Source organism: Larimichthys crocea, chromosome VI, assembly GCF_000972845.2.
Source record: "Larimichthys crocea isolate SSNF chromosome VI, L_crocea_2.0, whole genome shotgun sequence".
Lineage (NCBI taxonomy): Eukaryota > Metazoa > Chordata > Actinopteri > Sciaenidae > Larimichthys > Larimichthys crocea.
Genome location: NC_040016.1, coordinates 10,089,922 through 10,104,734, shown reverse-complemented (window position 1 = coordinate 10,104,734; position 14,813 = coordinate 10,089,922). Strand labels below are relative to the sequence as shown.

At 44.4% G+C, this 14,813-nt stretch overlaps 1 protein-coding gene across 4 annotated transcripts in view; it reads left to right on the top strand.

Moving 5' to 3' along the window:
• The first annotated feature begins 1,523 nt into the window (after positions 1–1,523).
• celsr2 (cadherin, EGF LAG seven-pass G-type receptor 2) overlaps positions 1,524–14,813 on the top strand; it is a 61,442-nt gene continuing 48,152 nt past the window's right edge. For all 4 annotated transcript variants that reach the window (XM_019269474.2, XM_027279133.1, XM_027279132.1 and 1 more), the window contains exon 1: positions 1,524–5,358. In XM_019269474.2, coding sequence (XP_019125019.2) covers positions 1,815–5,358 — 3,544 coding nt within the window. In that variant the 5' untranslated portion in view covers positions 1,524–1,814. The remainder of the gene's footprint in view (positions 5,359–14,813) is intronic.

Here is a 14,813-nt window from a genome sequence, read left to right as displayed (position 1 = left end):
GGATAACAACAGTTGTTATGTCGACATAAATAACTTGAGATCTTGAGAAAACTAAATTAAATTGAACTTATCATGAGAAAAAGGAGGAACTACACTGTACGAATGTATGACTGCTTAGGGTCCCATACTTAATAACACATTTTAAAAAACTGAAAATAGCTTCTGAGTGATCAGCGATAACTGTCTTACTCCTTACTGTAAGTCTACAGTCTACATTTAATGCCAAGCAGTACTTTGTCTACTTTATCATAATTCTGTCTGTTCATTCATTTATTTATTAATTACTTTGTCCCTTTTCAGCCCTTGTCATTGTCAATAAACATTTTGTTTATTGTTCCCATATTTGTCTTTTCTGTTTATGTAATTGTGTGAAAAGAAAATGGTATGGAAAGGAAAAGCACATCTAAATAACATTTTGATGCATGTAAATTAAACTGGTCACATTTCTCTTCCAGTTTAATGCGCTTTTCATGTTTAATCTATGATTTAACTTTTCTTTTTTTTTTTTTTTACAGTCAGGCAGCTGATGTTTGCAAGGTCAAGAATGATCCTCTACGTTTCAGCTAAAAAAAAAATGCAGAAGTCCTTTAAAACGGATGTAGAGTGTGAAGACTTTCTAGCAGATTTATATTTAACAGGGGTTGAAGAAAAGCCCCGATTATTCATGCAACACAACGTGATGACATTTGCATCGGTTCAGATGCAAATGTCATCAGTGGAATGGAAATACTGTAGTGAGGCGGTGAGCTGCATGAATAATGACTGCACTGGTGGATGAGGCTGCGTGTGTGACTGCAGCTCGTCCACTAGGTGTCAGTGACATCCAGCATGTCAAGATTACGCTCAGCGCTCAAACACTTACCTGTTTTATTGGTGAGGTATCAGCATCTTAAACTGATTTATCATACTTTATGGGCGAAATCATGAATTAACAGAGGAGGAGAACACATCTGCTGCTGGATCTTAAAACACTGGGGAAAAAATCAACTTGGTCTGACTTGATCCTCTTTTGGCAGAGCTGGTAAATGAACAACAAGCTCCAGAGTTTGAGGAATGTCTCTAGGGTAATGTGTAAACTCCTATTGGAGGTGAGTGGTTTTTTTGTTTGTCATTGATGAAATGAATAACGGTGGGTACATAACCTTCAAGATCTCTTTGCCAAGTTGAAGTGTTTTATTCTCAGACTGTGAAGATAACACTGCACTGAATAGCTGAAGCAATATGAGTGTTTGGTTGTGTGAGTAACATTCAAAACACGCCAAAGAAAATAAGATAATTAAATACAATGTTGTCAAGAGAACTAATGAAAGTTGTTTTCAGTTCAGTATAATAAATGAAGCGTTTTAGGAAGTTACCATTTATCTCCAGTGGCAGGGTTTCTGTCATCCTGACAAGTCCTCAGACCCCTAACAGAGCTGTTCTTCCCCTCACACACACACACACACACACACACACACACACACACAGGTTTATGATAATGAGGAGCCTCAAGGCGCAGGGGGGGAGCAGGAGCCATTTTTTTTACCATTCAAGTGGAGTTGTGCGGACTGAGCGGAGGTGCTGCTGCTGCTGCTGCTGCTGCTTGTTGTTGCCGGCGTGTGTGTGTGTGAATGTGTGTGAGCTGCTCCGGCCAAGGTTACTGCGGGTTTACCTCTCTTAAAATCAGCCAGAGTGACCGGAGAGAAGTGCGCCCGCTGAGAGCATGGCTCCTCTGCAACAAAGGGAAACTCACAGGCGGAAAGTTTAAAGGAATAAAGGAGCTGCAAAGAAATCCTCGACTCGGAGACCCAAGACTGAACACAAACTGAGGAGCGATGCACTTCTTTAAATGGGATTTGTTGTTGATTTTCTGGTTGTGTAAACTGGCGCCGCTGGTGCGTTGTTACACCGTGCACATAAGTGAGGATGCGGGGGAAAGGACAGTGGTGGCCGGCGTGGAGCGCGGCGCGCGGTGTACTTTGGATCAGGTACTCGCTCCTAAATTCACGGAGCGGTTTTTGGAGACGGACGCGGCGGCGGGCACTGTGTTTGTTTCGGACTCTATAAAGTGCACCTCGCTGCGCTCAAACCCGTTCACCGTGTACACTGTGTCTGACTGCACGGACTCCGGCTACAGGCATCTCCTCACCAGCCAGTTTGAGGTCCATGTTCACGGTAGGAACTGTTCAAACAAGCGTAAAAGAAAACCACAGTGGGACATGGAGGTCCTTAGTTTGTTCAGCAGCCACAGCCAACACCGCACAGAGTGCCGCCAAGCTGGCTCTGCTTTATTTTCAGTGGGAGGTCTGCTACCAGGAGCACCGATCCACTGCAAAGTCTCCAACAGCCGTGACTTTTACTTCTCTGAGGGGGACTTGTTTGTGTCTGAGACACTTTGCTGGAGGCAGGACACACTCCTGGAGTTAGACCTGCTCTGTGATGTTCTCACAGGAGTTGGATTTAGTACTAAAGCCAACCTCATCTCTATCCACTGGCGTGTGGGCCAGGGCCCCTTTAGACAGGGCCACCTAGGGAAGCTGTTAGAAAAGGCAGCTCAGTCTGATTCAGGGATTGTGAGCAGCAGGAGGAGGAGAAGCATCAACAGCAGCCCCCAGTTCCAGCCTCCAATGTACCAAGTGGCTGTGGCAGAGAATAAGCCAGCTGGGACTCCTGTTGTTGTTTTGAAAGCTGTGGATGCGGATGAAGGGGAGGCGGGCAGGCTGGAGTATTTTATTGAAGCTCTCTTTGATAGCCGCTCCAACAATCTCTTTGCCGTGGACCCGGCCAGCGGTGCTGTGGCCACAGTGGAGGTGTTGGACCGAGAGCAGAAAGACACCCATGTGTTCCGTGTGACCGCGGTCGACCATGGCACGCCTCGACGTACAGCCATGGCCACCCTCACCATCACAGTCAGCGACACTAACGATCATGACCCGGTGTTTGAACAGCAGGATTATAAGGAGAGCATCAGGGAGAATCTAGAAATAGGCTATGAGGTGTTAACTGTGAGGGCCACAGATGGGGACGCACCTGTTAACGGTAACATCCTTTACCGTATCATCAACGGTAATGGGACCAATGATGTGTTTGAGATTGATTCAAGGTCTGGGGTAATCCGCACCAAAGGTATGGTAGACAGGGAGGAGGTGGAAGCCTATATGCTGCTAGTTGAGGCAAATGACCAAGGTCGTGACCCCGGGCCCCGCAGCGCCACAGCTACTGTTCACATTGTGGTTGAGGATGATAATGATAACGCCCCCCAGTTCAGTGAGAAACGTTATGTGGTCCAGGTGCCAGAGGACATGACCCCCAACACAGAGATCCTGCAGGTCACCGCAACAGATCAGGACAGAGGGAGCAATGCTGTCGTTCACTTCAGCATCATGAGCGGAAACACCAGGGGACAGTTTTATATCGACGCACAGACGGGTAAAATGGACTTGGTGAGTCATCTGGATTACGAGGCTAACAAGGAATACACTCTAAGAATCAGAGCACAGGATGGAGGACGTCCTCCGCTGTCCAACATCAGTGGCCTGGTTACAGTGCAGGTGCTGGATGTTAATGACAATGCCCCAATTTTTGTCAGCACCCCATTTCAGGCCACCGTGCTGGAGAATGTGCCACTTGGTTACTCCATCATCCACATCCAAGCAGTGGATGCAGACTCTGGAGACAACTCCAGGCTGGAGTATAGCCTCACTGACACCACGCCAAACTTCCCCTTCTCCATCAACAACAGCACGGGGTGGATTGTAGTGGCGGCCGAGCTGGACAGGGAGAGTGTAGATTTTTACAACTTTGGAGTGGAGGCCCGCGATCACGGCTACCCTGTCATGTCCTCCTCAGCCAGCATTAGCATGACTATCCTAGATGTCAATGACAACAACCCAGAGTTCACCCAGAAGGCGTATTACATGAGACTGAATGAGGATGCAGCCGTGGGGACCAGCGTGGTGACAGTGTCAGCTGTGGATCAGGACATTAACAGTGTGGTGACCTATCAGATATCAAGTGGAAACACCCGCAACAGGTTCTCCATCACGAGTCAGAGCGGAGGGGGGCTCATTACGCTGGCATTGCCTTTAGACTACAAACTAGAACGCCAGTATGTCCTCACTGTCACTGCAAGTGATGGCACGCGCCTTGACACAGCTAAAGTGTTTGTTAATGTCACAGACGCCAACACACACCGGCCTGTGTTTCAGAGCTCACATTACACCGTCAACATCAACGAGGACAGGCCCATGGGCACCACTGTCGTGGTGATAAGTGCCACAGATGAAGACACAGGCGAGAACGCACGCATCACCTACTTTATGGACGACAGCATCCCTCAGTTTGACATCGATCCGGACACAGGAGCTGTCACCACACAGACAGAGCTGGACTACGAGGACCAGGTTTCCTATACGTTAGCCATCACTGCTCGGGATAACGGCATCCCACAGAAGTCTGACACAACCTACCTGGAGATACTCGTGAATGACGTCAACGACAACTCCCCCCGCTTCCTCAGAGACCACTATGTGGGCTCTGTTATGGAGGATGTACCTGTGTTCACCAGCGTGGTCCAGGTGTCCGCCACTGATAGAGACTCTGGGCTGAATGGTCGTGTCTTCTACACCTTCCAGGGTGGGGAGGATGGTGATGGAGATTTCATAATTGAATCCACCTCAGGCATTGTTCGCACACTGCGCAGATTAGACCGAGAAAATGTGCCTGTTTATAGCCTGCAGGCTTTTGCTGTAGATAAAGGTGTTCCTGCTCTGAAAACACCAGTGAACATTCATGTAACAATCCTAGATGTGAACGACAACCCCCCTGTGTTCGAGAAAGATGAGTTTGACATTATGGTGGAGGAAAACAGCCCCATAGGCCTCGTGGTTGCACATATTTCAGCCACAGATCCAGATGAAGGCAGTAATGCTCAGATTATGTACCAGATCGTGGAGGGAAACATCCCAGAGGTGTTCCAGCTAGACATCTTCTCTGGAGAACTGACTGCACTGATAGACCTGGACTATGAGACGAGGTCTGAGTATGTTATCGTGGTCCAGGCCACCTCCGCCCCTCTGGTCAGCCGCGCCACAGTCCACATCAAACTCGTCGACAAGAACGACAATGTGCCCGTGCTCAAAAACTTCCAGATCATCTTCAACAACTACGTGACCGACAAATCAAGCAGCTTCCCGACTGGGGTGATCGGACGCATCCCAGCGCATGACCCCGACGTCTCCGATCAGCTCCACTACAGCTTCGAGGTTGGGAACGAGCTGAACTTAGTTCTCCTGAACCAAAGCACAGGAGAGATCCAGCTAAGCCAGGCCCTGGATAACAACCGGCCCCTGGAGGCCTCCATGAGGATCTCAGTGTCAGGTGAGAGTGTTAGATAACTCTTTGTAATTGCAGACTCCACCCTGTGAGTGAAAAACAGCTTCACTGAGCTGTATTCCCACTCTGTTTCCATTAACATGTCCTGTCTCTTCATTTACATTTTCGCTTCACTTCACCGGATAATGGAAGTGATGATGACTTAAGTATGTCTTTCTTGGCTTCAGTGTTCCAGAGCGATTTCTCTATCTAATAGAAATATTCATGAAGGAGGATTACTATTCACTGCAGGATATTTGTAAGCCACTCCCCTCCAAGTACTGAATACTACAAATATGTGTTAAGTATTTCAATTCTGTTTCATTTGGTTAATGTCGGAGGGGCCTCTGTAATTTTTTGGACCCCTCATTAAGGAGCTTTCTTGTTTACACAAGACTGATTGAGCTCAGTCTATTGTCGAGATTTAAATAGCTTTTTGTCTGAGCATGTCTGTATCCTGCGGGATCCACACTCCAGTGGGCAGACTGATCATGCCCCATAATTGCCCCCCTCCACCATACAAAGAAAGACCTAATTCAATTAAAGTCTATTTCTATAGCTTGTTTAGAGTCAGATTTAAGAGTTGATGTTCTTTAAGTGTTGTATTGTTTTACCGGCTTGTTTTTCTTGTTCCAATCTGACAGAAAGGCTGAAATTGAATAACTTCCCCAGCTCTTTAAGGCTGTAGGACGCTGGTGTATTTCAATACAGTGTACAACAAAAGCAGGTGGAAAATGTAAATCACTGTTCCACTGGTTTGGATGTATTTGCTGTTAATGCTCACTGCTGGTGGTGTCTTTCCTAACCTGCATGTCTTAAACTGCCTGTGTTCCCTTCATCTTTAACTTTGCATGCCTGCACAAATTACAGAGTTTTATTTGCTCAAGAAATCTGACTGAACTTGAATTGCACCCACAGAGAGTGTGTGTGTGTGTCTGTAGGGGTGGTGGTGGTGGTGGGTGTTGTTGTTACCCTCTGTTAGGAGCTTATTTGACGCAGTGTGATCCGCTGTAAATCTGTCTTCTCTTTGACCTTGGCACAGAGAAAAGGAAAAAGAACCAGGCAATGTTATTAAGAGATTGGACATCAAGGTTAAAGATGAAATCCGATACTGAACGAGAACAGTGAGGATTAAAGTTGGTGGGAACCTTGGGATTTCTTTGATTTGACTGAAGGAGACAGTGGATGTGTCAATTCTGTGACTGACAGCCTTAAGTGCTCTCATATTTGTTGATGAGTTGAATCTCAATAGCGGATACTGTATGATTAGAGTGGGTAGTTGTTAAAATGGATTGGAGCTGAGCTTTTTCTCTCTGGAGAACAATAGGGAGCCTTCGATTCAGGGGCAGGCGCGAGAGCTCATACCAGGCTGTGGTTGGGGGCAACAGCTGTGACTCCACCACGGACCAATTAGAGGCTGTGTCTCCCCAGCGCGTCCCGCACCTGCTGGGGTTTATGTGTCAGCACCCCTGCAGGAGACAGAGTTAGACGGAGGGAGGCAGGAGGACAGTGGGGGAAGGGGTGGTGGAGGGTTAGGCTGTGGTTGTATGAACTGGGAACATGTTGGAAAATACAGTCGTACTGTAACAGAGCAGGAAAGTCATTAGACAGGGAGGCTGTTGGAGGAGGAGATGGGGTAGGAAGATGAGCTCCTCCAATAGATGCTGCTGACCCCAATTTTCAAAGGCTTCTTCCTCCAGGGACCTCCCAAGTCTTCCCATTATCTCTGTCTTTATGCTGCCGTTTAAGAGGCCCCATATGATGGACGATTTTTGATGGGCTCCTTTTGTATGTTGTTGGACTGTGATTAACATCGTTTTTTGAGCAGTGCACTTCACACTGAAATAGATGCAACGGCCCTAATGTAGCTACACTTTCCTGTAGAGTGGCTTTGGGAAGGTAACCTTTACAGATTAGGATGGTATTCTTAAAGTTGAATTCATTTAATTCCCCCAACTTCCTGATGTACAGCAAATACTTGAAACTGAACCTCAATAGGAAGGAAGGAAAACCACAATAGGAAGCGTGGCTTTGTGGTTACATAGTGTGTGTAAAAGTTTCTGTGTTATGTATGTTGTAACGTTAGTTACTAAGTCTCTGGTGCAGGTGTCTGTCGGTCTGTCTGGAGATGTTGGTTTTATCTGAGGGGGTAGGGAGTCGGGGGTTGGTTGGTGACGTAAGCTGCCATCATGTACATCCCCTTCATTCAGATCAGCCAACTGGGACATTCAAATGCTATAGCTGGGTTTCAGGTAGTAGAGGGAATTCTTCTGTGCATATTGATAGCACAATCTGTAGAATTCAAATACTTTACACCAAAATGTTAGTTTTCCTTGTGAAAAATGTGGTTTGAAGGTTTAGTTACACCTAAAACAGATAAAGGCTTTTACCTAATGCTATTTATGAAGCGGCTAACAGCATGTTTGTAACAGTAAATATGAATATAATATGATTAATAGTTTGAAATGAGATATAATCAATTAATTATAAAGAAAGAAATGTTAGAATATTGATAGTCTGTTAGTGCAAATTTGACCTAAATATGATTATGTGTTTTTTACTTTTATATTTCTTTGGAAAGCTCTATCCTCTGTCCAAGAGTTAACTTGGAGGTAATAGGAGCCTCCTCTCCTCCTCTGTACTTACATCAAACGCTCCATAAAGATAATTGTTAACCATCATGCTACTTGAGGCGCAAATTAAACTGAGTTAAGTGGTCTGTACTAAAGTTTTAAATTCAAAGCAGCACAGCCTGAGTAAAACTGACTCAAATGTTTGTGTTGAATGGAAATGAGTATAGTTTTATTTATCCAACAAAAGCATCAAAGCACTTTGCCACCCAGCTAACACATACATAATAAATAGAAGAACAAACACTGATCAGAGACAATATTCATAAAAACTGCGAGTGGAAGTGGTCCCCCCCTCCTCCTTAGTCAGTCCTCAAAAAAACACTCAAAGTAAAGAAGCCATACAAAAGCATAATAAATGACCTACTAAGTACTGAGAAGATGGATAGCAAAGGGGATAAAGGACTAGGACTAACAGTTATAAATGTGGTCAGGTGGGTTCAGTTTGCTGTGTTTCTTTATAATTTGGTGACTAAAAGAGCCACTGGCAATTTAATGTTGCAATTAAGTGTGTTCATAAATATGCAAATCACCCTCTTTTTTAAAATATTTAATGTATTTAAAAAGTAGAAATGACACTTTCCCTTCCTCTCAACAGAGAATATTGTGTTTCAGATTGGCTTTGTAATCGTTCATAACCACAAGCAGGCACTTAAAAACACATCTGACAGCCACATTACGCAATGATCCTGCTGCCTTATTGTGTATTGGCTGTGCGCACAGGCATAAATTAGTTATTATGACCATTTAATTATGTTAGCCAGTTAAGGAGTCAGATTTACAGCAGCGGTGTGTTGGCGTTGAGCCTGCCTCTGTACTAAATGGATGAAAGTCATATGTGTGAATTAATTGCCGTTGTACTGAAACAGATTTCAGGTTTTAAGGATCTGTTGGCTCTGCCATGCTGAAGATGAAACTAATATATACATATAAAGATAACATTCGTTAGATGTCACATCTGTATTATGAATTTTGTCCACACAGCAGAGTGGGAAACTGGCTGTCGTCTGTGGGATTAAATTTTCTGCATCTGTATCCTGGGATCTGTCAGACCTGTGTTGACACACTCAGGGCCTGATCTACTGTTCCCAGGCATGCGTGAGCCTGCATAAATAGGTGTTTGCATTTGCTGGCAAAGATTTCCCCCTCCCCCTGCTCTTTCCTTTCATCCGGAAACCCTGGTTAATTTCCCTATAGAAAGTATATCTAATCCTTAATTATACCTAATTTTTGAACACCTTATTATGCTTTGTAGTTTGAATATGAGGCCAATTTGTTGTTGCCTTTGCAATTTTATCACTATAGTTTCCTCTGTAGGAACCTCCCCTGTGGCATATATGTATATATGTATTGTATACATAAATACAACTATGCCATCAGGACACTTTGTCCTTTTTAATCATATTCTGAGCCCAAGCCAATATCAACCCCCCGTCCTCACTTTGCCAACGTCAATGCAGAGATGTAACAGACAAACACGCCTCCTCCCACCGCAACTAATGACGGCAGTTTGATTCAGCTCACATCACACTGCAGGTCGTACAGATGCTTAAATTACATAGTGGACAGCAGATCATTTTCTCTGTCCACTCCTGTCCAGGGGCCCTTTTAAGTATTAAGTGCGTGTCTGAAGTGGCTGTGGATGCTCCAAGGTTAAACCACCACCACTCTGTCAAATATGTCTGAGATGAAACTTGTTTTCAATACTTAGATGCTCAATTTTACTTTTGTGATCAGATACAGGATTGATAGTGTTGCGGTTGAATGTGTTTTTGCCCCCGCCCACCCGTCGCCATCCTTGCATAACATTATGCTACAAGACTGGAATTTTAATGAAAAAAGCCTTAACGGTGTAAGTTAGAGACAAGACATTCACCAGCCTGGGTAATTTCATTATAATCTATTAAACCTTTAAGCTGTCTGTGGAGGGACTTTCTCAGGGGGTTGTCTTCTGTAACACTAGCCCATCAAGCTCCCCAAATCTGCTATATTTCTGTGTGTGTGGCCTCCAACAGCTGGACCGCTCTGATTGCTTTTCTCCTCGCCGTCATGTAATTATTTCACTCAAGTGGAGTGTACCTTTGGATTTCTGTGTTCTTTATGGTTGATTAATTTCTGTTTTGCTTATGGTTGCTTTATAGGACTCAAAGTCAAGTCAGTTCTTTCCGGGGGTTTTTTTTTTTTTGTACGACTAGAGTCATCCTTTGATTCTCCGTGCCTCTCTGGATGGCGTTCGTCACACTTGCGAGCTTGCTTGGAATGTTTGTAGCGCTGTTTCTCCTCTTCTTTCTGCCTTTAACGTCACCTATCACCTTGATCCTGTTTCTCTTTCCCTCTTTTTGTTTGCCTGTCACCATTCCCCCATTTTTCTCCTATCTACCCGGGTCTATAGCTCTAACCCCTGCAACCTCCACTGTTCCCTCCCATCATTTCAAGCTCGTCCACCCTCCCTCTTTACCTCCACCCCTCTCTATATACCCTCCACCGCTCCCTCCTCCTCCTCCTCTCTCTGTCTCTCCCTCCTTTGACTGTTGTCCCCTCCACCCCTCCCCTGTGAAAGGAAGAATGCCTAAGAGAAATGCTTTGTTAAGCACCCAGTTGTCATGGTGAACCCAGCAATGCCTGAGAAATTCCTTGTGGGTGGGGACGAGGGGTAAGGTCCCTTTTGTGGAGTGAAGATGGGGGGGAGGGGAGGCACATAAAGTTCTAAAGAGCAACTGTCCCCTCTCCCTCTTTCCAGTGGAGCATGTAAGGCTTTCACACAGTGACCTGTCCTGCCGACTGCTTTCACTCTGTAAGCGTTTTTTTACAACACAAGCAGCAAGTCAGCCGACACCTGACCGCAGATATAAACTTTCCATCGGCTGTGTTTTCATGAAGAATAAAGTCCAGTCACGCCATGTGACAGACTTCAGAGGCACCTGAGAGTTTAAAATTCACAGTGATATGATGGTGTCCGCTTTAAACTCTTTGATTTGTGACACAGATGTGCTCAGAGGGTATCTGATTTCTTGTTTCTCAGTAGCACAACATCCTCCTGTGGGCCTCGCTCCTCTATGCTTGGTTGCACTGAAGGTCCGGAGGAGATGAGGTGGGGTGTGTGTGTGTGTGTGTGTGTGTGTGTGTGTGTGTGAGGAGGAGGAGGAAGAGGAGGAGAGATGACATCATCTATGTGTTAGGAGGGGAAATCGTATTTGGGATTAGGGCTGGTGCATCGCTGGGGTGAGACCTTGTGGTGCTTGTATATATCTCAGCGTTGTCCTACATTGTCTTCTCTATCCCAGCAGACAATGGGAGTTTGCTCTGTCTGCTGCCCCCTCCCCATCTGTCTTTGTGTCCACTTGTTTGCCCTGTTGCTGCTGTCTTCACTACAGTGTCACTTGGCCTGTGTTTCATCCATGAATTAACCTGTACAGTCAGGCACTAAAATCTTCCCTTCAGTGAATCACTGACTAAGAACGGATGATACAACAATATACAGTCCCCCAACTGGGAGAACCTCGGGGGGGACTTCTTTAGTTGCCAGGGGGTGCGTGGAAAGATTGTGGAGTAACTTATTTAAAAAAACAACAACGAATATGTACACATTGAACACTAGAGAGCAACAACAGCTAGTTGTTAAACTAACTAGAAAATGGTTGAAATAAATAAAAGTATGAAATAAGTGATAACATCTGTGAAAGTCATCCAGGTCATCTTTCTTTGAGAAGTGTTAAATCTGGTGACTTCACAACTGAATGGATGAGAGGTGAGATGTCTTCACGGATCTCTACACAAGTCAGAGATTTAGCCCTTCTCGGAAAAATGTGGATGAAATGGCAATTAGTAATGGAAGAATAGTTGAAATATTTCACTGTTGTGGTCATGAAAACCCTAAAAAAAATACTGGATAAAAGGCTGCAATAGCTAAAAGGTTGATGTTTTAACAGATACATGAGTCACATGGTTAAAGTGGGTAAATGGCTAAAAATATGAATATGGTTGAGCTTTAAATCATTTTAATTAAACGCATATGACTCATGACAGGTGGTGTAAATCTTCACCTTCATCTTCAGGGCCTGTCTGACAGTATTAGTACAGTAGACGAAAATAATTGCGATCTCTGTCACTGTCGTACAGAAATCTGTACGAGAACATGCTTCTCGTGCTGTGAACGTGACAGATTATGTTTATTTAACAGGCCACTGCCTTTACGCTACATTGCGCTCATTTAGTGGTGAACCAGACTGAGATTTCACAGTGACCTGGTTTCATATGCTTTAACTCTGCTGTGCAAACTGTCAACATTAGGCTGTTAGGACTGGAGGGTGAGAGGTGTGACTGGTGGAGGTGGTGAACCGTAGCGTGCAGCATGTTTCGTCATCGTCTAATTTATATTAACACAGACAGGAGGGTATCGGGCTAATAAAACAGATGTCCTCATGAGCTGGTATAAAATACAATTGTGCTTTCACAGTTTGCCCGACACTGAATGAATTAAAGTGACTATTTATACTATTCGCTCACGTGCAGGTGGATTTTATCTCTCATTTGTAGATCTGAACAGATCCAGCTTGTCTTTGTGACAGCGTTCAAAACTATCAGGATAAGTTTAATATAACAGTCCAGTGTTTTTTTAGGACTCAAACTTTGTTGCAAAGCTTTTTAATAAATGACAAAGTGGTTATTGTGCTGCTAGATGCTCGCTATCCAATATCTATCAAATGTCTATTGGCACGTTTGAATAACGGCCTCATGCTCGGTCACGTCTCTGCATGCTAATGTCTCTTTACTACCGCGCTGACAGCAGTTTTCCTTTGAGATGCAAATGTTCTGATTGGAAGAGTTCAGATCCTTTTCTGCGGCTCTAAAGCCGATTCACTATAGTGGAAGAATCCGTGGAATGCCCTTGTCTTGTGGGGTTGTTGTTTTGTTTTTTCTCGATACAGCAGAAAAGTGTCATCAGGGGGGAAGCCGTGGCAGGGTCCGTCGCAAATGAGTACGAACGGCCTCTCTCCATCATAGTCAGCTTTCCTCCTGAATGGAGAAATCAGGAGAGAGATTGTGGGTTTGTTCCGACTCCTCTGGATGGAAATCCTTAAGGCTGACATTGAGCTACACAAGCAGTTTTCAATATTGACTTCACGGGCACTGTACGAATTAGGTGGTGTTGTGTTTATCGTTACAGCTGACCTTTGTTCTTTTTGTTTTTCTAACTACTTAGGCTTAATTGTTCTGCAGAGGAAGATGAAACATCTAGTTAGAGTTCATTATTTCCAAAACAAGGTCGGAGACATGAATATTTATTTAGCCTGTTAATTTTCTGTTCTCAAACAAATGGATACACAAACATACATCCACGTACTTGCACACAGAGGAATTGATAATTGCACGTGATGATCTTCTGTGTTATTTGTGTTGCCTGACTGCATTAGCATCGCTCAGATAACAGAAAATCTGCTGCGTAGGAGTTTGGGCATGCTGTCCGTTCCTCCATCCTTTGAGAGTGCAATTTGCATGTAGGTTTTACTGTCATACGTGAGCTGTTGAAATGTGTTTTCATTTTGTGGTTTTCTTATCATTGGGCCCAACAATAACCTGGTGAAGGTGAGGAGCTTTTTATCCCAAACCGACCATCAATCCGCCGACAGTCTGTTGTCTCTGTGTACTGAAAATTCCCGGAGCGGTTGGTTGGATGTTTTTGGTGATTAGAGGAGCTTTAAAGTCGTCTCAGCCTTCATGGCATGTTTTACGCCGCAGGCTACTAATTTGACTTCTAAAGCTAGACAATGTAATAGGTTAGGGTTTAAATTTGATTGGATAATAGTATATGGTGGTGGTGTATATTTTTGTGTATCTTAAAGACACAGTGAAATTCAATCCAGTGTTCTTCATTCTCGATTTGTCTCCTCTTATATGCTTATTATATGTCTAAAAAGTCATTTGTTTCTACATACATCCAATCAAATTTGGGTGACTAGTGTTACCGTCCCATTATACATAGCCACACTTAACTGTTAGCTTGTGATTCGTAGAAGAAGGTGCCTCGCACCTCTGAAGCTCACTAATTAACATGTATCTAATTTATTTTTAAGGCTTTAATGTGCGACTCTGATTGGACAAAATATCTTCATGTTAAAGATAGACTTTAAATCACTGTAGACATGCTTTGAAACAACATTCAAAAGAATAAAGTGAGAAAATCTTTATTTTTTGATTGTTTTCTTTAAATCTTCACTTTACCAAGTACGCTTGATTGTTAGTCAACACTTGTCGGTGGGTCTTTTTGACTCGACACCTAAAATCCTGGCCGCGGTCCTGGACAGCATGCTGTGTTGATTGAGCCTTTGGTCCTTGTTGAGAAGCTTTTCCTGAGTTCTGATGGCTCGATTGTGACGTGAGCCGCTGTAGGTGGAAGGAGGCCTGGCAGGAGCCGTTGGAGTATTTTATGCAGAGTGCTGGTGGTGGTGGGGTGTCAGCTTCAGCCGTTGCTTGTCTAGTAGGGGGTCAGGAAGAGGGGAGAAGATTGGGGGGGGTTTAAGGGTAATGAGATGAAAAATCTGTTTCCCCCCCTTTACAATGCATAGCCTCCACCCTCCTCCAACCAGTCGTCAGGCTCCATTCAGGCAGCAGTTGAGTGTGTTTCACCTTTCAGCCCTGGTTAATTCAAGGAGGCCGCTCCACGGGCACATTTTTAGTGCGTTCCTTTTGATCGCTGGGACTCGAGATTCCAGCTTTTAAATGAAATCGACACCAAACAGAGTGAGTTTAGTTTTAATGAAGGAGACATCTTATAAGCTTGATCTCAGCGATATGAGAGATTTTTAAACTAGAGCCACTGAGCTCCAACAT